Source organism: Andrena cerasifolii, chromosome 10 (assembly GCF_050908995.1).
Source record: "Andrena cerasifolii isolate SP2316 chromosome 10, iyAndCera1_principal, whole genome shotgun sequence".
In the NCBI taxonomy this organism is placed as follows: Eukaryota; Metazoa; Arthropoda; class Insecta; order Hymenoptera; family Andrenidae; genus Andrena; species Andrena cerasifolii.
In genome coordinates, this window is record NC_135127.1 from 12,659,768 (window position 1) to 12,682,936 (window position 23,169).

At 51.2% G+C, this 23,169-nt stretch overlaps 2 protein-coding genes across 4 annotated transcripts; one reads left to right on the forward strand and one right to left on the reverse strand.

Moving 5' to 3' along the window:
* The first annotated feature begins 3,110 nt into the window (after nucleotides 1–3,110).
* On the forward strand, nucleotides 3,111–17,911 carry Skeletor (DM13 and DOMON_DOH domain-containing protein skeletor). 3 transcript variants are annotated; one of them, XM_076822600.1, is made up of 14 exons: nucleotides 3,390–3,565; nucleotides 7,371–7,508; nucleotides 7,898–7,970; nucleotides 8,119–8,227; nucleotides 9,083–9,245; nucleotides 9,319–9,578; nucleotides 13,027–13,126; nucleotides 13,683–13,867; nucleotides 14,068–14,373; nucleotides 14,492–14,663; nucleotides 14,728–14,921; nucleotides 15,051–15,275; nucleotides 15,360–15,521; nucleotides 16,263–17,911. In XM_076822600.1, exons 1-14 carry the CDS (start codon nucleotides 3,481–3,483, stop codon nucleotides 17,346–17,348), a joined length of 3,258 nt encoding a protein of 1,085 aa, XP_076678715.1. In that variant the 5' UTR covers nucleotides 3,390–3,480; the 3' UTR covers nucleotides 17,349–17,911. The 3 variants fall into 3 exon arrangements, with proteins under 3 accessions (XP_076678714.1, XP_076678716.1, XP_076678715.1); XM_076822599.1 differs by having other exon boundaries at nucleotides 3,111–3,565; nucleotides 15,360–17,911; XM_076822601.1 differs by lacking the exons at nucleotides 13,027–13,126; nucleotides 13,683–13,867; nucleotides 14,068–14,373; ... (3 more) ...; nucleotides 15,360–15,521; nucleotides 16,263–17,911 and adding an exon at nucleotides 10,626–12,764 and having other exon boundaries at nucleotides 3,114–3,565.
* A 294-nt stretch (nucleotides 17,912–18,205) lies between these two features.
* On the reverse strand, nucleotides 18,206–23,074 carry LOC143374431 (DDB1- and CUL4-associated factor 10 homolog). The gene is given in 6 exon segments (XM_076822603.1): nucleotides 18,206–21,363; nucleotides 21,448–21,663; nucleotides 21,748–21,857; nucleotides 21,860–22,101; nucleotides 22,172–22,285; nucleotides 22,367–23,074. Coding segments are annotated over 6 exon segments (1,956 nt in total). The 5' UTR covers nucleotides 22,564–23,074; the 3' UTR covers nucleotides 18,206–20,286.
* Nucleotides 23,075–23,169: the final 95 nt, after the last annotated feature.

The following is a 23,169-nucleotide window of genomic DNA, read 5'->3' on the forward strand; positions in this document are numbered from 1 at the left end:
AATCTCTGCGGAATGGCTTGATGAAACCGCTGGGTCGGCACTAAAACTTTGAGCTGTCCTAAAACTGGCATGCCGAGATCTTCCGGGCGGAGACGTTATTAAAGCTCCGCTTTAAGCAACCTTAACGCGTTATCGATCAGCCGGCCGGCCCGTGGCAAGTTCAGCCCCGAAAAATCTTCAAGCCACCGTTTGGAAGTGGCGTCGCGAGGCAGCCTCGCTTCCATTACTCGATTACACCTCTCGACGAGTGGCAGAGTGAAATCGCCGGCTCGAGAGAACGAAAATTCATTCCCTCGTCAAAGGAGGCTTCGACTTGGCGCTTCGATGGCGTCTCCTCCAGAGAAAGTCTTCCTTCTATGGGCCCCGTTGCTTGCAACCACTTTCGCGTTATGTGTCGCGCGAGCCTCGGGGATACGAGATCCGCGATGATATTAGTGCGCCGCGATTAAAGACGGTCGGATGTTACGCGGATAAACAGGATGGCCGTTATGCAACAGGGAGAGGACCGGTTGTCGCCTTTGGAAGAGGAAGGAATCACGGACGCGTCGAATATCTCCCTTTCTCCGGCTCGCGCCTCAGCTGGACTATGCACGGAGAAGATCCACAGCCCCGAATCCAGCGATCCTTCTTTCTTCCTTCCTTCCTCTCGACGCGATCGTTTCACGATTAATTTCGGAAGAAAGTGATAGCTGGAGATTCAGCCACCCCGCTGTGTAGGCCACTAAAAAATTACGATCCCAGCGAGCGTCACGCGCCAAGAAGCGTGCCGCGGAACGCGTTCTTGTTTTCGTTCCGTTTCCTCGCCTTAAATTAGAAAATCAATTTCATCAGCGCGTTCGTCAAAACAATTTTCTCTCGTTAACTCATCGACCGGATTCATTAACTTGGGTTAATAAGCACGCTCAAATGCCAAGTGAAATAGAGGAGGCGAGCGTGGCGCATAATTGCCGTCCCCCTAATTACGCGTCCTTTGCCGTCTAGTGCTTACGCTCGCTCGCCCCTCTTAAGCTTCAACGGGGCTTCAGGAAAACGTCCCGGAAAAATTACAACGGAGTTCACTGTTCGAGCCGGGCAAGTGGTATCCAACCAGTCGAGAGATCCATTTTACCGTGTCTTCCACGCAACCGTGAAAGCGCTAGCGAAACCCTACACGGTGTCGTTGAATGTTGAATGATACGTTAGACGGGACCTTCTTTCCGATCACGCTGCTTTCACTTTCAACGCGCGTCCTTGCTTTCGCGGTTCACTCGTTGTCAGTGTTTAGGCGGCAACGGTGACTTTTGAACCGCGGCAAACACCGTGTCATTGCGAGCTTTCGGACCGAGCCTTCGCCATTGCGTTCCTTGCGCCAAAGTGTTCGCGCGACGTATATTTTATCGCGCAAGGTGCTGCTGTACTGATCGCGCGAATTGAGCTCCGCTGATATCAAGAAGAGGATTACGCGTGAACACTCTAGAAACAGAGCCGCTTGCCCGTGTCCGCGCTGGCGAATGTGATTGCGAGCGATCGGAGCTGGACGCGAATAGATCAGAGAAAAGATCGCGGGCAAGATCTGTGCGTGAGTAATAATCGTATCTAATTACCAAGCGCGGTTCCCTCGCCTCGCGGACGGGCGACGAGCCGCAGAAGGCGGTTTCTAGGTTGAACAGAAACCTCTTGGTTTCTGTTGGAACACAACCGGCCCGCATACCAGTCCAGCCATGAAAGAATGGAGAGCAGCCGATGCCACGAAATCCTCGGATCCGAGTTCTCGTCCAGTTGCGGAGAAGCTTTCTATAATATCTCATAAAAAGCAGCGATGTAGGTACTTTCGAGTCCGCGGAGCTCTGCGGAGGTTCCGAAGCTACGGAGTGGCAGAGGAGTCGTTCGACTCGGAGGAACAAAAGGGGAAGAAAGTTCTCGTTGGACGTTTTCCATAATCGGTGTTGGTAATTCCGTAATAACGTTCTTTCCTCCGCTCGAAAGTCGCCAACACCGCGGCTCCGAACGCCGTTCTCATAATTATTCCGTAATTGTTACTCGCAACGCAGGCAAGATTAAATTTAATCACAGGCTACGAGAGAGTGCTTATGACGAGGAAGAAAGATCCTTTGAGCGGGCGGCACGTGGAACCTATTATCTTGTCGCGACCAGCGCTCCCAGGGGACCCTAAACAAATGTAACCAGCCATTGTTACAGAAGACAATGATCAAGTGACGCGTGTAATCGTTTGCCGTATATCTTCGAATCACACCTGCGACAACCTGCTCGCGTCCCATAGCCGGCAGGCCAGCCACGTATGTTTCCCATCGAGCCCTCTCCACTCTTTACTCCGCACGCATTGCAAACGGAATGAAAAGTTGCATCGCCTCGCCTATAAGCCAGCCTCGATGCATCAGTGAACCCTCTCCACCAGGAGAGCCGCCGGAGCTTCGTGTCAACGGTTATTTTACCAGTCGCGTTAACCAACCACCTACCAACTTGGATCCTACTCGTGATGCAAACTCCAGCGACCATCTCGCCCGTCCAACCTTATTATTTTCTTCCCTCGTCTCGTCCCCGCGTCTAGCTTTAATGCAAACGAACGCGACGCCGCGCTGCGAAAACCTAATTACGGTATCCGCGTCTTATTTGGTCAGGTAATATGTATACGAAGCGGACCGAAACAGCCTGACAGCTTCTCGCAAAACAGAATCGCGTACCTAGGCTCGAAGTTCGATTTTTTTCAGACCTCGGTCATATTTATTTTTGGAAGCCCGCCGAGTTTCTCGTTCCCTTCGACGGGCTAGGTTTTTGCTGGTCGGTGAATCGGTGGGTTCATGCTTGACAACAAGGCTGCTGATCGTTACTCGAAACAAAAATCGAGTAATCGCTTCAGTTGCGAAAAGGCGTTTGCTCGGTTGCTCGCTTTAACTATGCAACTGCGTTCCTCCACTTTCATCCCGACCTACCTCATTCCTATTCGTCGTGCGGCGAGCCGCGGGGGCACCGAAAATCGCAATCACCAGCGAAAATACCAGCAGAGGGAGGGCGCGCAGAGACAAATGCGTCGGCGTTATTTCATCCGTATTAGGTTACATTTCTCTCCTTGCTTTCAAGGACAGCTCGTCTTCTGGTAGCCATTGGTCTCCCGACGATCGTTCATTTGAACGAGGAGAGGCGGGAAGGAACAGGGGAGATACTTCTCCTGGGAGTACCATTACTCGTCGGCATCCCTTCTACGTGCACAGTAGTCCGAAAACGTCGCGCGATCGAAAGGAGCGGAATGGTAGAGAAGAAGAGGAAAAACACCGAGGGTTGGACGAAAGTGGGAAACTCGACGCAACTCCGAGTGACGGATTAACAGAAGCAAACGCAGCGGGAGGTAGAAGATAGAAGGTAGAAGGGTGAAGAGAAAGAGAGACCTAGGTGACGCAAGGCGAGCCGGTGATCGTAGTGGGATCGACAAAGCTACCTCGATCCACGACAGCCACTTTCAACGGCAGTAACCACGAAGACGCCATGACGACACGATCACCCACATCGTCTTCCACTCGGCTCTCCACTCTTGGTCTAGTCGCAGCGGTCTTGATTCTGCTGGCAACACGTGAGTTCACCTGGCAACGACAAAACAGATCCTCTCGAAAATATACCACCGACGTTACGCCCGTTCATTCACGTTCACACGCTACTACGCTAGTCGATTCCGTTAAACGCGGTGCAACCTTGAAACCGCGTCGTCGGATACCTCTGCACAAACCGCGAAAGGAATATTCGTTCTTTGCTCGGAGCGGGATTAAAATCTACCCCCGCGGGCGAAGGAAACCACTGACACAGCCTTCAAAGCATTTGGTACCCGAATCGCTCAGCTCGAACTTCAGCCAGTCGCAAAACCTTTTGCGCTACCTACTGTTTTGCACGACGCTCCAAACGCTTACAGCGTGATACGTTATTATCAAAGTTTGCAGCCGGGGTTGTCTGTACGGAGAAGTACATATTTACGAGGGGTGCGGGTAGATTGCGGAAGCAACGTGCCGTTTTGTCGCGATGCTCCTCCACGCGCCGCTCCCCCAATATCGTTCCTCTTGCAGTAACGATAATTTAACGTCGCCCCTCGCGTATCGCGTTTAAACTACCGTTTGGGATAGCGACGTTACGATCTGAAGCTTGTTACGAAATCGCCGTCAAAGTACACTGTTGGTCCTCAAACGTTGCTAACTAACGCGGTAAATCGCGCCCTAGACAGTCGCAGCATTCCCAGAAACAAATCGAAAGACACAGTGTCTCTGGGAACTAGAATAAGCGCGATGGAAGAGCGATCAGGCAGAGGTGAAGGGAGGCGAGGAAATTTGAGCAGAGGGATCGAAACGCGGGGAGATTTGGTGGCGCGGGCCAATTACTAAACGATCCCGAGCGCACTAATTGTCAGAGCCAATTACCGACGGCCTGCAAGCTCGTTCGACATCGGTGTGTCTCGATTTGCCGGTCTGTTTCGCGCCGCGGCGCGGCGGCTCGACTTTCGCGTTCCACGCTTTTCCTCCGACGATCGTCACGCGGAGAGGAGGAAGATGTTCGCGATGAAAAGAAAGGGGAGAAAAAACCGCGGCATCGCGGTCGCACAACGATTCCGCGAAGGAATTCTTGGCCGCTTTCCGCTCGAGATTTCGGACGCTCGCGAAAGTATTCTACAACACGGATCCAGCAGCGCGCCACCCGCGCCGTAATTCGTTTCAATCGAAAATGGCATACACGCGGATTATATAAACCAGTGAACGATGAAATTCAATGGTGCAGACCGATCTCTAGGATTTGTCAGCCATCTCAGCGATCCTCCGACAGGGAACTTACAATCGGTGACTGGAAGGTTCGATAAAGGAAGGGATATACGCTTCCAGAAGCGGTCAACGGATAATTATAGCCGTGAAATTATTCGGGCATGTAGTTAATGCGACGGTCTACTGCGGATTTATTTTTGTCCCACTACTCCAGCTCGGTGCACGCCGCGCTCCATTAAGCAGTCGCACAAAACGCGCGCAATTGTACGATTGGCGATCGTTGACTGGACGCGCGGGTAAACAGGGAAACGCGTTGTTTACGAAGGAATGCTTGAACACCGATCGGAGCCACGGTGATAGATCGCTTGATATCGAGTTCTCCCTTTGGAGGATCAAACGGCACCTCTCGCGGTGTATTTCAAATCGTAGATCTCTGTTGCCAAAGCGAGGGATACAACGCGACGACGATGCACGGCGAGATCGCGGTTCTCGCTATCGCCGCAAATCCATAGAAGAAATACGTGTGTTGCGACATTAGACTCGAGAGTCGTATTATGTACAGCTTGGCAATTACGCTTGTACGCCTTCTGCTTTCTCTTTCGTATGAAAATGTCAAAGGTCTGATATGTATCTCTCTCTCTCTCTCTCTTTCGCTCTTCCTGCCTCCTTCCATCTCTGTCTCAATTTTTCTCTCATCTCGACTCAGCATCGTTGACCTGAATTCGCCAGTCGCGTCTGCTCGGTGCTCTAATCAGCCTGGACTAACCGCAAATTCCCCATTGATTCCACCGATCCTCCGCGCAGTTTTTATCGTAACCGCGGCTCCATCGAACCCAGAGCCACGATCGTAACGATTTAATCACGTCCCACGCTGTCGTTACCACGACAATAATTACGCGCTAATGGCTCGCAGCCGGAACGACGTAATGCATCCTCTTGAACCACGAAACCGTCGCTGCTTTGACGCTTCGGCTTCTCATTAGCGATTGATACCGAACTCTGTGCAGCCGTGCCCTAAATTGACGGAACGATGAGGCTGTCGTGCGCGAATCTCGCGCCGATCCATTCTTCAAACCGCGATTTAAGTGCAGAAATTCTGCTGGCGTCCGTTATCGGTAGCCAGAACACGCGCGCCCATGCGTTTATCCCAATTAATATTGCTGCGTTTCCTGATCCATGGGTGCCAGCCGATTGCTGGAAATAAAACTCGTGGAACAGCAGCGTCCGGATCGAGAAAGGAATCCATAGAAAATCGGCGGAAACGAGAACTGGTCTTCCCGCCTTTCGGATCGATTTAATCGTCGGTCTCTCGCATCGGCGCGGCGTAGATACGGTTTACGTAAGAACTGGCAATGTATCGGACCGATACGTCGCGTCGCCCTGTTAATCCTTCACGTTCGCAAAAAGAACCTTCTCTGCGAAAAAATCGCCCTACCCCGTCCAGATGCATAAATGAACCGCTGCGCTGCGCCGTCCTATCCGGTCTTGAAGCGTAACAACGCATTTTTCTCCAATTATGAAATACCACGGCGGGAAACAAAGTGGTACGCGCGATCCAAGCCGTGTATCTCGTGCACGTTACATCACCGATTACAAGCGACAGTTAACGGCACCGCGAAAGCTCAAGCACGGATCACTCTCCAGACGTATCTAGTTTTCCACGGACCGCGAGCGACAATTTTTCCTGAATCTTCGATTCGACCGTGTCCGGGACCAACGTTTACCCTGCAAACCGTGCACGATTTATGCTCGAGCATGCGTCAATCCCGTCGGATGGACGATATCCTGTCCACCGTGAGAGCTGTAACGGTACGCGCGCTCGATCAAAGGGTTAGATGCGGGATAGATCGCCGACCGGTTCTCCGATTCGTTAGCATCTATCCCAGCGATCCACGGAGGGATCGCTCGATTGGCCTTGACGTTCGATCCATATTTATGCGAGCACGAACCCTGATTTCCACTGATTCCACCTGGTCGGCTCTGACCGGAGCCGTTTCTCCGCGCGCTCGGCTAGTCGCGTAAAAATTCATAGGGACTGTAATGGTGGGATTCCATAAAAATCCTGGAACCTGGAGACCCGAATAGATGACCGGCATTCCGTGATCCCGCGAGGTATATACGAGTACGATCCGGTCCACGTTCCAGCTTCCAGCTTCCAGCTCCCAGCCAGGCCTCAGCACGCATTCGAGGAACTCGACTTTGCATACCGCCTCGATCCGTAACGATCCGTTCTGCGGTAGGATCGATCCTCTACGCGACGCGACGCAACGACTACCGTTAACCATCCATCGACGTCGGTGGATCGGTAACCCGCAACGGACGGAATTTATTATTCTAACCAGCACGATTCTGAATTCAATTAGTTATGCATGCGACCGGTTCTGGATACTCCTTCGAGGAGCATTCTGTCGTTTAATTATTCCGCAGGCAAATTGACGAGCGGGTAACTTCTTGATGCCCGTCTATCAAGGGTCAACGAGTTTCCTCTTCCTCGTCGAACATTCGCAAACAGTCGAGACTGGGAGTCGGGTCTGAGGGACAGGGATGAATTAACGAGCGATTTCTTTTTCCCTCCCCCCCTCCCTTGTATCTAGCCGTTAATCCCCGATGATCAATCAATCTCGATTATGGTTACAGAGGTATGCAGCGAAGCTTATTACGGGAAGCTTATTGGCAAGCTGTCGGAACTTCATCATGGCGTCAGCGGTGAAGTTTACGCCGTGGACGGGCGAACTCTGTTCATCAAGGACTTCACGTACGACGGCGAAGCGCCAAGTTCGTAACCAAGAAGCGCGTGCAAGTTGCGGCTCGCGGCCAACTTTCTCGTCTCCAACCACGAGTTGATCGCCCGGTTTGCGCTTTCCGCGGAAAACTCCGAGGCACGCGAATCTTCGTTCCAAGCCATGCATCTCTCGCGGTACTTTTAAGCGCGAATATGTCTAACTATTTAAGCTGGTTTCGATCATTTGCTACTATCACTTTGAAATCGAAGGGGTTGATTCACGAAAGACGCGTATTTTGCATCCGACGCTCGCGACGGTCATTATTCTTCCTCAGCGTCGGCGCGATGGGCCCTGATTGCAACCGGGCGATCGACCAAGTGGCACAGATTGAGTAATCGGTCCCAATTGGCGAAAGCTGCAATTATAATCATCTCTTTTCAGCTGCCTACTTTTACGTGGGAAGTACCAAAAGCCCCCACGGAAATGGAATCAGACTTCGGGACGAGCGTGGATCGTGAGTGCTCGTTGCGTTACTTTTATCATAGCATAAAGTATAAAGGCTGTTTGAAAGTTAGAGCGGCGAATAAGTTACTGGAGTTTGCACTTGTAGAGAAGTGTTCTGATCCGTTCGATACGTGAAAGATTTGCTCGGTTTCCGACAGAACGGAGACGCTGAGGCGATACCGGAGGAAGGACATCACGCTCACGTTACCCGATGGCAAGACTCTGAGCAACGTCAAGTGGTTCTCGGTGTGGTGCGACGAATTCGCGGTGAGTAAAGAATACATCATGCTCGTGACCTTCGGTGTCGCGTCTATTCTACTTGCGCGATACAGAAACCGGTATCGTTTTTCTTGCCGTGCAACTTTCACGCTCGTGGTTGTTGCCACGCGTGCCTCTGCAGACCAGCGGGATAGAAAGTAATCGCCTTGGTTGGCGCTGCGCCATACGGGCACCGCCAAGTCTCTCCGCAAATTGGATGCTATTGCCCCTAGGAAAGTTCTCGGAACAGAGAAGAATCGAAAATCCGATTATCACCTCGAGAACCGCGCGCTGAAAACTTATGGCTTATATCGCGGTGGAAGTTGCGGCAAAGAATCTGTCGCGGAACAGCTGAACCCCTGACAAACTTCCTGATAAACTTCCGCCGCGGAATTGAGACGGAGCTAGCAGCCGCACCGCGTGCGCCGCGGAATTTCAAATTTAATGAGAAGCCTGATAGATGCACTCGTCCGGGACTGACCAGCTTATCCGTGGCAGTTCGCATAGATCGTCGATTTACGGTCTTGATACCGCCGCCGCCGGCGCGACGCAAATTTATTCCGAGTCGGGGGTGTCCGATGGGCGGCACCAGATACCCCGCCGCGCCGTGTGTGTAACTCCGCTATGATAAGCTCGATCATGGCAGAACGAGAGCGAAACGCTCGAATTTCCATTTCACGGGCGGGCTTGGCCGACGATAAAGTGCAATCTGTTCGCGGCATTATTCCCGTGGCTTATGAATTCTCTCTCACCTAGGCAAACGACACCCCCTCCCGCATTTGAAACTCATTTAAACGCTCTTTCCACTGCTGAAAAGAAACAAGGCTGCACTTTAGGTAAAATAGTCGAACTGTGTTGCTTCAGGTGAACTTCGGGGACGTGAGGATATCACCGGGATTTGACTACCCGAAACCACAGAAGTTGGCAGCTCTGAGCGGCGTGCACGGCGTCAGTTCCGAGCCGATCGTCGTCGTGGACGCCCAAACTCTGTTGATACCCAGCTTCAGCTACGATGGTGAAGCGCCCGGTAAGCATGCCCTCGACGAACCAATAGAATCGATATTCTTCGACGGTTCTGTGGATGAAATTCTTTGCCGCAGACGCGAAATTCTGGGCGGGAGCTGGTCCGTCGCCGTCGCCGCAAGGTATTCGCGTGCCGGACGAGAATGGAAAGGAGAAACCTCTGCGTCGGTACGATCGCAAAGCTATCGTGCTCACTTTGCCGGGGGACCTGACGATCCACCAGATCGGCCACTTCGGCGTCTGGTGCGAGGCCTTCACCGTAGACTTTGGCCACGTGCAAATTCCGCAGAGTCTTAACGTGCCACCGTCCCTGAAGATGCTCGGAGTCTCGCCGCAGGTAAGCTGGAAAGCCTCCCTGTAACCACTGGCTCGCTGCAACAACAGACGCCTGGCCTGCCTGCACGCCTTTCAAACGCGATGCCCCAATTCACGGTAGACGTTTCGATCGGCTTGTCTCAATCGCGGCGTCACTTTTCATCTCGGTCGTTCGGTTATATTTCTGGATCGCGACGCGGCCTCCAAGTGCGTACGTAGTATCTGCAGATCGTCCTCGCGCGCCTCTTGAACGAACGTTATTGTACAGACTGCGATATCTCCATGCCAATCACGTTCGAGCCGACAGGAGGAAACGGATTTGAACAGGCTTTTACCCGTTCTCGATCGATTTACATCGTCTTTAGCTGACTCGATGCTTTTGTGTCACGTCCCGTAAGTTTCCCCGGGCCGAGCCGGGACCAACTTCCACATAGTTTCATATTCCGTCGACATTTCGCCAGCTGATTTGCCCCCCTTCTTGCTCGATGTCGCGGATGCACTCGCGTCTACTCGCAGGATAATCCCGGGCTTTTCTATGAGAATTCACTCCGCCAGGAATCGGCAACAACCAGCGATTTCGTTGCTCCCTGGCGCGCCTGTCCCGTGCACTCGATCGCGCGCAACGCGCGGAAACAAACGAGCCTTTCACTGGAACCGTCGATGCAGACTCCGTATTGTCTCACGGCGAATTTGTCTGTGTCAATATTTGAGTGGATATCCGGCTGTCGACGGAAGTCGCTCGTCCCCGACAAGCCGCTCCGAGTCGCAGATTCGGCTAGATTCGGTTAGTTGGAGACCGGGCCAGGACGTTGAGAGAAACAGGCGAAAAGAAGGAGCTTCGCCTCCCTTGGGGTCGTATGATCGTACGTCTAGCTCACCTCTCGTTCGCGTCCCATTTATCTCATCGAATAGTGCACAAGAGTCTCTGTCTCCCTGCCTGAATTCATCTCGCCACCGACTCCGCTTACGTCTCTACCGCCGAGTATCGCCGCACTGCCGAGAAGACTATGAATTTGTTCGCTTGCAAAGACCTTATGCATAACACCCTGTCTCTGTCCTTGTGTTGCAGAACGTGCATCGCGGAGGGCAGGGACAGACGGTCGGTCTGGCGAATCTGTACGAGCTGGCTACCTCGTCGCCGTCGTCTCCTTCTCCTTCTCCTTCTCCTTCCCCTTCCTTCGCGAGCGCGTTGCTAACCCAGCAACGTCCGACGACGTACCGTCCGTTCCTCCGTGGAGAACATCAGGTCCAGGTGGTCCAGGCGATCGACTATCGAATACCAAAGAGCCTGCAGCACCGGGAACCCCTCGCACAACAGCTCCACCGCCTCCAACCCGCCTCCCCTTCGGCCCAGACCGGAGAATCGGCGACGACCGCTCAGTTCGGCGGCGACGTCGTCTCGAACCTAGACGACGCGTCCACGTATCAGGACCAGCCAGCGGGACAGCCGAGATCGCATAGCCAGCTGACTGGCGAGCCCCAGGCGAACTCGTACGCGAGGCTGTTGCGCTTCCAGGGAGACAGAAGGCTCGACTCTTTCGTTCGTTATTGACAGGGGCGCCGACGCTCGTCGGTCTTAGACGGGGCGAGAATTCCTGCTGCGGTATCGAGAATCCAGTATGCGTGCAATATTTCAAAGTCACTCGAGTTACAAGTTCCTTGTTTGCTTTTCCCCGTGATAAAGGCGCGAACCAGCTGAACCCCGCAGCCGGAATCCTTGAACTGTCTCCGCTTCGTTAGTCCGCCAATCGCCTTTTCCAAAAGCCTCCGATCAATATGTCCGTTTTGCATAGTAAAAATCGACCTGATCCGATCCGCCATAGTACCTCCGAGACCCGCGGGACCATCGCTCCCAAAGGATCTGTCGCGCGAGTGGTAGAACCGCGCCGTTAATCAGCCGGCAGACCTGGCCGGAACTCGGTCAGACACGCGTTTCGGCAAATTAGCGAAAGTCCCTCTAAGCTGGCCGCCTGGTTTACCAACGATCACTCGCTTTACCGTGGAAAACTCAGGTGGCACAGCTGCCAGAATACAATTAACCGAATGTTCGCCCGTAAAGCTGCCGCGGCCTGTCGCGTGCGCCCACTTCTAAAACTTCGTCCGCGAGAATACGAGGAGTGGCACGCGACCTTCTTCTTATTTATTTAACGCCAGGTCGGCTATCCGTTAAACGAAAAATCTCCGAACACACTTGGAGCACGAGCACACTCGTACAGGACTTATACAGGGTGAGACGTTTCGGAGCACAATTGAAAGTCGAAGCTCGACGTTATTTCTCGCGAGCGAGGGAAAGATTCGTTCCTCTTCTTTTAGCTTGTCAGAGCGTTCACCGAACAGGTCTCGTGCCAATTCGAAACGAATTCACCCTATATGGAAGCTCGGAGAAGTAGACGGAGTGTGTGTAAGTAGTTGCAGGCCGTCCCATGGATATACATGTATGCCTACGAGGCATACCTTTAATCTCTCCAATCCCTTCTAGTATTCCGTTCCAAGAGACGTACAATCTCGCCCCCGTGCAAGTGGATGTGTCGCGTTCTCCTCGAACAATACAAGTCGCCATAATTCACCGCTTTGCCGTCTCTTCGAGCCCGCATGAAATATGTGTCGATATTGGTGACGGTTGGATATCGGCTTGTCTCTCGGCTCATCTCCGCACGCTCCGCGAATACACCTACCCGCCTGACCAGAACAAAATCGACCATTGTCAGCATTGCTGGCCTTGTCGATGCGAACCCTTGAAAGTTTTTTACGCGATGCGCTGTACATAACACTGGAAGAACACTGCGCCGTTTGTTGTGCCATCAACGAGGACTCTTGCGTTCACGATCGAATTGAATTCCGTTGAAATATCTGACCGAACGACGTGCGATTTGTAAGTCGATTTGGAGCGTCGCAAAAGTTGTAAAAGCCGAGCGTGCGTGGACGGGGAACGTGAGGAGCAACGGAATGCGAATGCTTTTGGCTGTGATACGAGGGTGGATCGTACTTATTTCCGTGGTCAGAGAGGAGGCGCGCGTTACTCCAACAGACGAAGGACTCTTCCAGCCTAGCCCAGTTCTTCCTTTTAGTATCTGCAGAAACTTCGTGCGTTCGGGATCACACGTATTTACCATGTAGATTATATTTACGCGCACACAACATGACATTATTTTTTCTATCGATTTTTGTACGTTACTACTTCAGATCAATGCGAATAAACGTATTTTTCTTGAAACACGAGTTCCTTGACTTACCAAGCGAGTTGCCTCTTTTAGACTAAACAGCGCGATCCACGTGCCTGCTATCTCGTTTATCTCGTCGCGGGAAAAAAGGGTGCTCGGTCGAGTCGGATTTACCACGGGAGTACGCGAGAGAGGTGGACGATCGATCAGTTGTAAATAATCCCGAAGAGTAGTCGGTGCAGCGAATCTCGAGGAAAGATCGATGTTGATCTTGTAGACGATGGTAAACGGTTTGTCGTTTGATTCCAGTCGAAACTGAACTGCGAAGTTCTCGAGGACAGGCTGGCGTTCGAGGTGCGATGGGCCGTGGCCGGAGACAGCATAGTCGCCCAACTCGTCGGAAAACTTGGTGAGTATATATTTCCAAGCTGTCCCGCGTGCACGCCTCGGGAAAGAACCCAACTGCTATCGCACTTAGCGAAAGTCTCCGTGAACTTTGTTTGCGACTGATGTTTTCAAATTCACGAGAATCCAAACCGGCCCTATTTGCGCCCTCTAATCGCTGTTCCGGAAAAGGGGGGCAAAAAAAATCGCGTTTCACGGTCTAATTAACGCGCGGTGCCGCTTTAAACGGGCCTTTCGGTAAATTGGGATCCACCCTACCGGACCGGATTTCTCACGCGTGGCGGAAAATAAATTTCGCGTGGACGCCCCACCGAAATTAATATGCATCGCTTGAAGCGAGAGCGCGGATGATCGGGGTATGACAAAGAGAAGCGGACGAAGGGAGACCGGGCACAAAACACTGAACAAATTCTCGTGGTTCCCGGGGATTTACGTCCGCCCGTTACCATCAGACCTGACGACGATTTTACGAGTATCTCCGCGCTTTGATAGCCACCGAAAATCTCCGTTCTCCTCCATGCCATACTTCTGAACGATCATTTAATACGTCGGGTTGGTAGATGACGGGCAGTACATGGCTTTCGGATTGTCGGCGAACCCCGAAAGGAGCGCGATGGTCGGTGGGGACGTCGTAGTCGCCTGGGTCAACAAGCAGACTCTTCAGGGCTATGCGGTGGATTATTTCTTGGACTCCAAGTCTCAGTGCTCCGGCGGGCGCGGCAGCTGTCCCGATACGCGCATACAGGTAAGTTTCATCAGCAGTCAGGTAACGTTCGGATGAAAATGAAGCACGGGGAAGAGGGGAAATAGTAATAGTAGCTGGATAAATGATTTATCGAGGCGATGGACCGTCGCATGGGGCAAATGGGAGCCTCTAGGGACAGGGTTAAATTACATTCCTTTACGTTCCATTAACTCGTCTGAAACGACGCCGACGGTTCGCAGGAGAACACGAATTCCATTCGATTGTTGAACGCGGCGCTGGTGGACGGGTACAGTATAGTCACGTATCAGCGGCCGCTGAAGACGAACGACGAGCTCGACCATCAAATCCTGACAAACGGCTCGCAAGCAATCATCTGGGCCATCGGTCCTCTGAATGAGAGGCAAGAGGTCAGCTTCCACTCGGACTATCTGAAAACCGACCGCTTCATCGACTTCGGTAGACCACCGGTTTGGAATTGTCCAGTTCCGGACCAAGAGCAATCTCAACTGTTGGTGGACAAGGACGAGAAAGCCAGCGGCAATCAGGTAGATCGATAGGCCATCTAGGATCCTTGATCGCCCAGAACGATCACCTTACGATATTACCAATGTTTCGCTGGCCGCCCCGCGGAACTGTTGCCAACGTAGTGATTTTATGAAACAGGAGCTGAGTGCGACCACGAGGAGATTTCAACGAGTACCAGCCACTCCCGCGCCGGCGCCTAAAACCGATGCCTGGGAAATTCCACCGATCCAGTGTAACGAACCTGACGACGGGACGTTTTACGCCCAGATGGGGCCCACTGGAGGAAAGCACGGGTATCCTGCTATCACTGGTACGGAACAAGTGAAAGTGTGACTTTTACGTTTTTTTGCGTTTAATGAAATCGCTTTCCCCAGGTCACGTTGGTTGGGGCATCTCCTGGTACATAAATGGCTTGCTAATTCCGGAGATCAACGTTGTCAGAGGGACGACGTATACATTTGTGGTAGAAGGAGGAGAGGATTCCGATACGCCCGCTCGTTATCATCCGTTCTACATAACCGACGATCCCGTTGGTGGATATCAACACAAGACAGCCGAGGAGAAAGCTGTGAGCTGAAAATTTTCTTTCTTTGGCAATCGTAATTTAGCTTGACGGTGTAGAAGCATAAAAGTGTAAAGGATCGAGAAATGGTGACAAGTGCGACGGGAGAGTAAAGGCAGCTTTTTCTCTGAACAGAAAGTAAAGATATTTGCCGGTGCCGAACGTCAACGCGGGGTATATCGGCCGACGGGCGTCGGGCGTCTGTGCAATTGGATTCCGGATCAGAATCAACCCACCGCAGACGAGTTCGCATCGTTCGGTGCTTATCAACGCACTCTCACCCTAGAGTGCGACCATGGCTCTCCGGGTTTCGTGGAGTGGACCCCGAACGAGAACACACCCAACACCGTGTACTATCAGGTATGTTGCGTTGCGAATCCATGCTTACGCGTCGTCTATACGATACCGGATACACGAACACGATAATGTTGGGCGGATGTTTAGTGCTTCACGCATCGCTACCTGGGGTGGAAGATCAATGTTCTGGACAGCTGCGACCTCGGCGAGGCCGCTGCCAGCGAGAACCACGAGGTTTACGTGGACCCGAAGAGCCAACAACCGATCGGAGATCTCCAGAGCAGCCCTAGCATCCGCGTCGCGAGCAAGGTAACGCCAACGGCGGAGTTTCTACAGCAGCCCCTTCATCTTCATCGTGACCACGGGCTTCGTTACCCTTATCATCCAGCGACTAACCCCGGCAAGCTAAGCACATCATACACCCAGCTACTAACGACTGCTAATAACAACAATTACGGCCGCTTGCAATCACCATCATCGTCATCGTCATCGTCGTCATCGTCGTACGAGGAGCCGTACGAAGGCTCGAAAGCTTCCTCAGCGTACAACGTGCCGAGCCTCGGGGTAGCGCCGCATCGTCACGAGGTGCGCGTGAAGGAAACGTATCATGCGCACCTCGACGGGGATCTCATGCAGCAGCATCGTAACCACTACCACCACCATCATCATCATCACCAGCCCGCGCCGATCTATCGCGAGCAATCGGTGATGGGAGGCAGCAGACTGGCCGCCGCCTCCTCCTCCTCATCCTATCCCAGCCGGCAGCAAATCTCGGAGATCGAGCAGGAGCTGCTTCAGCAGGCCTCTAACCAGCAATTGTCTAACCTCGTTCCAGATAACCCGCGACCAATGAGCCACGGGATGAAATACACTTATCCGACTGTCACCGGCCCGCAGATCCTATATTCCAGGCCGATGCCTCCCCATCACGCCACCAATTACCACCATCTTTATTCTCACCCGCATCATTATCACCACTATCAGCCGGATCAGAGGAGCCAACTAATGATCATCAAGAGACCGATGCTGACGCGTCGTCCGATGTTGCAGAGCCCTCATCACGCGATGCCCCAGCCGACTCTCCCCTTACCGTCCAGACCGGTCTTCCTGGAACGGAAGAAGGCCGTTTACAGACCAGCCTCTTCTACTTACAGGAGAACGCCCGAGAAGATTGCGCCCGGCGCCGGCAATCCGCAGATCGCCAAGTTTAAGAAAATCGACGCCAAGCAGCGGAACAAGATAGAGGCCAAATTATCCGACGTGGACGGTCCCAATGTCTACGCGATCACCATGAAGCCCGCTAGGAACACGGGGTTCAACCCCGACTCGATAGTGATCGAGGGTGGCTTCAAGCCCATCATCAGAAACGTCGACAGGTCCACGGACGTGGCTCAGAAGAGGATCTCCGATAGAACGGAGCAGAACGACGCGATCGTCCAGGAAACCAAGAACCACAGACTTGTCGACAGTTTCGAGCCGGTGTTTATACCCTCGCCCCCCGTCCCGACCATCGACACCGCCGGCAAGTCAAGAAAGAAGAACGCGAACGCGAAATCGCACGCGGGCGAACCTGACGACATGGAAATGGCCGCTGATAGAACGAACGCGTATTACTTACCCCCTGCGCCCAGCACGATCTTCAACGAGTCGCCATCCTCGTCGTCGGCCGAGGTACTCATCACCTTCGACGGCAAGAAGGTGAAGGACTCCAGCTTGGCCAGATCGATCTCCGGGATCGAGGAACACTCCAGGGGCAGACTCTCTTCGGACATCCTCAGTAGAACACCCCAGTTCGGGAGATTCAAGGGAGAACTGCCGCCGCTGATAGGCGGGGAGGTACGCTCCGATGGCTCCCAACTCGAGAAACGGCGCCTTCCCTCCATGGACCTGTCCACGCCCGAAATAAGAGCGATAAAGAACACGAAGCTGACGCTGATAACAAGATCGAAGAGATCCCCGAACGAGGGCTACGTACGCGGTATAGAGTCCCAAGTAAATCACTCTGAGCATAATCATCATCATAGTGACCATCACGAGCATCAAGACTCGACGTCTTTGCTCGTCAGCGCCGGCCAAACGTTCGTGGCTAATTTCGGGTACATCCTCTTGACCGTTATCTTCTACTACATCATCTGAAACAAATGGTTATTCCAATTAACAGCAGCATCAAATCTTTCGGTATTCATCGGAAACTGATCGCACGAGTCGAAAGGAACGTCAAGTTGCTTGGTGCCGTGAGCACAAATCATGAGAAAATCACGTCTGCCGGATGAAAGCAGATCCCCGTACACTACACTGGCTACTCGATTCTGGACAAGATCCAGGATCGTCGAGCGCGGAATAATCGTTAGGTATTGTGAAGTGAGTTCGCAGGTAATGGACAAAGGTAATCGACGCGATAACACGGGAGAGGCATACGATTAACCACGACATAACGATCCCCCATTTACATACTCATTTAGATATTTATTAACGGATTATTGCCCTTTATTATACAAGGAAAAAGTTGGAACACGTATAACACTGCCGAACAGAGCTCTGTATAAAAAGACACGAGAGTAAAGGTTTGCAGATTTGGTGTTTCGAGGTGGAAGGAGAAACAGTGAAAGGATTATTTTTCAGGACAAGATTTTGTTGAGTTTCAGAGTACGCACTTGTACATAAGTTACACTGATTGTTAATAAAGATCGTAAAATGGATCAGATCTTCCTCTCTCCCTGCGTAGCCGCTGCCCCGTTCGTGGAAACCTTCTCTTCTTTTAAAGACACCACGAGGAAAAAGCAGCGCAAGTACATACGTACCTACAATGACAATCGTGTTGTTCCCCGTTCGAAGAAATAAAAGAGATCGTGACTAATCGCCTGCGGGACTGTTTTGTAGATGGGTGGTTCGTCACCAAAGTGTCAATTTCCTTGTGGGCTGCGTTTACAGTTTCCACAGAAAGAGAGACAAGCGGCGGTGAAACCTAATAACCAGAAAGGAACTCAAGCGTCTGACGTTAAGCAATATTTTATTGTATAGAAAAAAAAAACAAACAAATCTTACAAAACAATCAGCACACTAACTACTGTACACGATCGTATAGTTATAATATAAGAGCGTTCGAGCGACGCATCAGCCTGCCGCTAATTACTTCGAAAACAATTGTCAACTGGAACGGGGTGAGCAAGGATACGCCGGTGTCCGTGAACATTCAGACCTTTTTCGGCCTCTTCCCTGGAACGGGAAGAGCTGCTGACGAATCCACACCTGCATTCGCAGTCGGCGTACCATTTCAAAACTCCCATAATCAGGTATTTTTAAGTATCTCGTTGATGGCACGCGGCGCGGTTCCTCCGACCGTTAAAAACGTGATCGCGCGAAAAACTCGAGACGTAAATCACAATCGGCCGCTTCTAAAACTGCGCGCTATTCATCTTTCCTCGATCTCGTTGTAAAATATCGCGGTAAAGATGCCGAATGCCGGTGACGTTTGATTGCCCAATCGAAAAATATTAACGATGCTGAACCGTTCCAATGAACAATTTCACGATTATCGCGAATCACCTCCGAGAAGCTGGATGACTCCCCCTTAAAAGTAGTATCGCGCCTCATGAACGCAAATTACGTCCCCGTATTCATTATTACATGTAACTAATTCGACGGATGTATTTACATATGTTACACGGCCTCTTCCATCCGTAACGAGACACAAATTCATTAAAGTTCATTGAGTTCTCTTGGATGCTAGTGGACCCTACGATCACTTAAGGGTACACGATGTTCCGGTAAGATCGAGTGCAAAGAATGCAAACACCGAGTGTTGATTACATCCATAAAGCATCCACTCTACCAGTAACATCGTTTCAATTCTTCGTTTTGATACCCCCCCCCCCCCTCTCTCTCCCTCTCCCGGCCGTCTCTCTCTCTCTCTCTCTCTCTCTCTCTCTCTCTCTCACACAACGTAGCCACTTTCGAGTCGGATTGATCAACAGCGTTCCCTTTTCGTTTCTATAACAGTCGCGAGAAGACCTCATTCTTCGGGCAGCCAACAACGCGAGTTGGGTACATTGAATTATCGTCGCATGATTATTTCGAGGTTTACCTCACTTACAACTAGTCACGCGATACGCGGCTAATGAATTTAATACTAACGATAAACGCCAAGGATACATTCTCCAATACGGTTCATCTTCGTGCACGATTCGTTTCACCCTCTCGTATTACTTATCTCTCTCCATTCCCTCTTCAAACCATGGCGGGTGGACAGAGGCTTTCCGATCTATTGTTATGCCTCCATTTGGGTCAGCTCGTCCGAGACTTTGCGAAATAGAACGTAATAGATGAAAATGTATCGTCGTACATCCGGACGAATAGAAATAGATCAGTCTCAGCTGCGGATGTAGAATATACGCAACGTTGTGACACCGGAATTTTACAAAGAGCAACGCGATCGTCGCCGTACTGCGAAAGTGTCGTATATAATATATACAATCGGGGCAGCGGAATGTTTCTCAGAGTTAAAACAATTTGTTTGCTCCTACGCGCTCCACGGCAATAGAAAAGAGAAGTACTGTGCCTTGAAATCGTTATCGAGAAGTATATATATTCGGATCGAAAGGAGCAACCCACTACTGTTAGTGAAAACACTACGCTCTCGCGATCGAACCGTCTCAGATTAAACGGTACATACTTAAAACGGCGTCATGATTGTTATCTTTCTGCTTCCCTACGAATCGCTAATGAAACTAATTCCGGTCTCATCGGCATTCGTCTCGGGCCAAGAATAAAAACACTGAACACAGGACACGTTTTAACAAAAATGTCTAGCTTAAAAATAAAACGTCCGATTCCTGATGAATCATACCTTTAACAAAACACACTAAAAAAAGAGACGGGATTTATCAAAAAGTATATGCTTAGGAAAGAAATTCAGGCTGGACGCGAGCGACTGCTTCGCTAAAAGGAGCAGGTCGGGGCGAGGGAAACGAAAACAAAAAAAAAAGAGAAAAAAAAACGGCAGATCATATCATATGTATATCGAGATTTGTTACCTAGAAGGAGGGCTGTATAGCGCAACAATGGATCGATCTTACTAAACTACTGGCTCGTGCCAAACGATCTTCCCGCTAAGGCAACCCGACACAAGCAAACAATGCCTAGGAGAGAATTTCGTACTGACCACGATACCAGAATGAGTAACGTTCGTCGCCAGTTCGTGTAGCTGCACGGACTCGTTGAACGAAGGAACACAATTGGATAATTCCGAGCAGTCGTTAGAGAACGCCAGCAATCGGACGCCGTATCCAAATGGCGAGCATATCAGTCGACCATCGGCCGAGAAACACAACTCTTTGATATAACCGGAGCCCACGTTCGGCTCCTCGATGTAATGCGTTAACCTCGGCGTATTTTGGTGAATCATACGATTTCTCGGGATCGCGTACATCGTCTGTTGGCCTTGCCTGTTCTGATTCTGAACCCGTGTTCTGTCGCCGATAATCACCACGGTATTATTGCTCGATCTGGAAATCCAGTCACGCTCCCTTCTTAGCCTAGCTTCCCTGATCCCTACATGAGCCTCCCACACATCGGTTGTACTCATGTGCAACTCTATATTACCGGCAGAAAAGTTTTGGAACCAACGCGGTCTCGGTGACCTGGGATCGTGCTCCGAATCTCTGTCCGAATCCCTGTCCGAATCCCTCTCCTGGTCACTGGACGCTTCTTCGTGCACGATGTCGTTATTGTCAGCCGCGTGAACGTCCCTGTCTTCTTGCCTGGCATCGTGTCTATCCGCTCTTACCCGAGAGTCGGACGACCCGGAACCCGAGCCAGCCTCCACCGAACCAGAATTCGCTCTCGTCGCGTTCCTATCTGAGCGCGAGCTTCGCAACTGAGGACGCGACGATGGCCTGCTCGGATGGGCATTGTCCGAAGATACGAGCGAGTTCAATGTCATGTCGGGCATAGTGTGAAGTACCCTCAAGCGATTCGCAGTCTCTGCCAGGAACGACGACGTTATACCGGACCGGGAGGGCTGAGGTTGTTGGAAATCTTCAAATTCCTCTACAGACACGTCATTGAACGGGGGCGTCGTGTCTTCTCCTTCCGTAGCCTGATCCACCGTGTTGGACACATCGCGTTCTTGTATGTCGTGAACGCATGTCCACTGGAACAGAACAATAGGGAACGAGATGTAGGAAAAGAATGCAAGAACAGAGTGCATCGAGTTGGCGATATTAAGAAAACCAACCTCAGACTTCTCCCCGTTACTGACGTTCCTGGACAAGGCGCACCATCCCTGAGGATGCACTTGCAGGCTCGATATTATCTCTGCGTCGTCGCCGTCTGGGAAATCCGTTAAAAATTCTACTCTATTGTGTTGTCGTACATGGGAAAAGAGGTGCGTGAAATTTGTCACGTTTGGTATCGTGGTCTGGGACGATTGCATCAATCTGTACATGTTCGGCTGAAATCGTAACGTTCCCACGGTTATTGTAAGCTACAGATATCGCAGGAGACACAAACGATTTACTCTGGAAACTGAACGTACCTTAAATCCTGTTAGGTCTTGAGTTAACGTGCTTAATTTAAGATTGTGTATTATAATGAGGTATCCGGAGGTGGTGCTTATTAACATCTTACTGGCGTCTGGACTGAGTCATTCGTGTGAAACACACGCGTGTATAATATACTATTCTCCGTAAAACTGTTAATGTCCCAAGTATATATGCTACCATCGAATCCGCTAGTCAATAATAACCCATCCTTGGGACTGTACTCTATATTTTTCACCCAATTCGAATGTCCCTGAAGCGTTCTGATTCTCTGCTTTAAATTCCTAGCATCCCACAGAGCGACTGTGCTATCGTCCGAGCATGTCGCAAACATACGTTGGTCCAGAAACCTATCGTAAATGAAAATCACCGTTAAATTTTAACGCGATACTATTGTCTTGTCCATTTTAAGATACATACCTAACACAATTCACGCAATCGTTGTGAGCATTTTCTATAGAATGGATTAGTTTCCTTCTCAGGGGGTCAAACATTAAAATAGTTTTTCTCTCGCATGCCGCCAACAAGAGCGAGCTGCAACAGAGGAAAGAAACAAGTGTTAGAGCACATTCGTCGTCGCAGTTGAATCCAAAGGTGAAACATTCGCGAGCTAACCCGTCTGGAGAATATTCCAGATTGAAAACTCCGCCGTGAGTAGCCGGAGAAAGTGCATGGTCCCAAGAAGTTACGGGCTGTATGGCAGAGTAGAGAGATTTGTGAAAGAGATCGGCGTGTCCCAAAGGGAACTTTATACCCAGTTCTCGTTGCCTCAACCAGAAGGTGTTCGGTTGCCTGGTTCTTATTTTAGGCATTTCATCTAGCTGTGAGTTTCACCAGCATTCAATCGAATGTGTTCAGCAGCTTATACACGACGCACGACTCGAGGAACTGTGCCCAGGGAAGCAAAACTTCAATTGCAGGTGGACGATACTTTTTTATAGCCGTTCGTTTGGTTCGACGACGCGAACGATCGTCGTTGATACCGTGTACGGATCAATCGTCGTAAATAATCGATGCGTTGTCTGCGAGAAGGGACGGCATGGACATGGACCTGGCGAAATTTCACAGGTATTTCGGAGTCGATCCGTGCAGCGGTCGCTCGGGCCTGAGGTTAAGAGCAGAGATAGCTGATTAGCGGGCGATATTGCACGTGACTTTTGACAGACGCGTTCACGTTTCTTTCGCTCGACGATGCTCGACGGGACCGAGAACAGCATAAACAGTAAACTGAAGCGTCGCCACTGCGTGGAATGTCAGATTCCCGAGGGATTCCAAAGAAACTTTAAACACCTGACACAACACGAATCAACGCCATCTTTGCTTTGACATAGAACGTCGTATGTGGGCATGCATACCGTGTTCGGTACGCCGAACGAAAGAGAGAACTAGGCGCGAGTCTCGAATTCTCCGCGATTCCT

Excerpts from the sequence above, each read along its gene's own strand:
- Skeletor (XM_076822599.1), top strand. The coding sequence starts at position 3,481 with ATGACGACACGATCACCCACATCGTCTTCCACTCGGCTCTCCACTCTT. Across the intron at positions 7,509-7,897 it reads GTACGACGGCGAAGCGCCAA|CTGCCTACTTTTACGTGGGA; the intron begins GTTCGTAACCAA and ends ATCTCTTTTCAG. Across the intron at positions 14,922-15,050 it reads AGACAGCCGAGGAGAAAGCT|AAAGTAAAGATATTTGCCGG; the intron begins GTGAGCTGAAAA and ends TTCTCTGAACAG.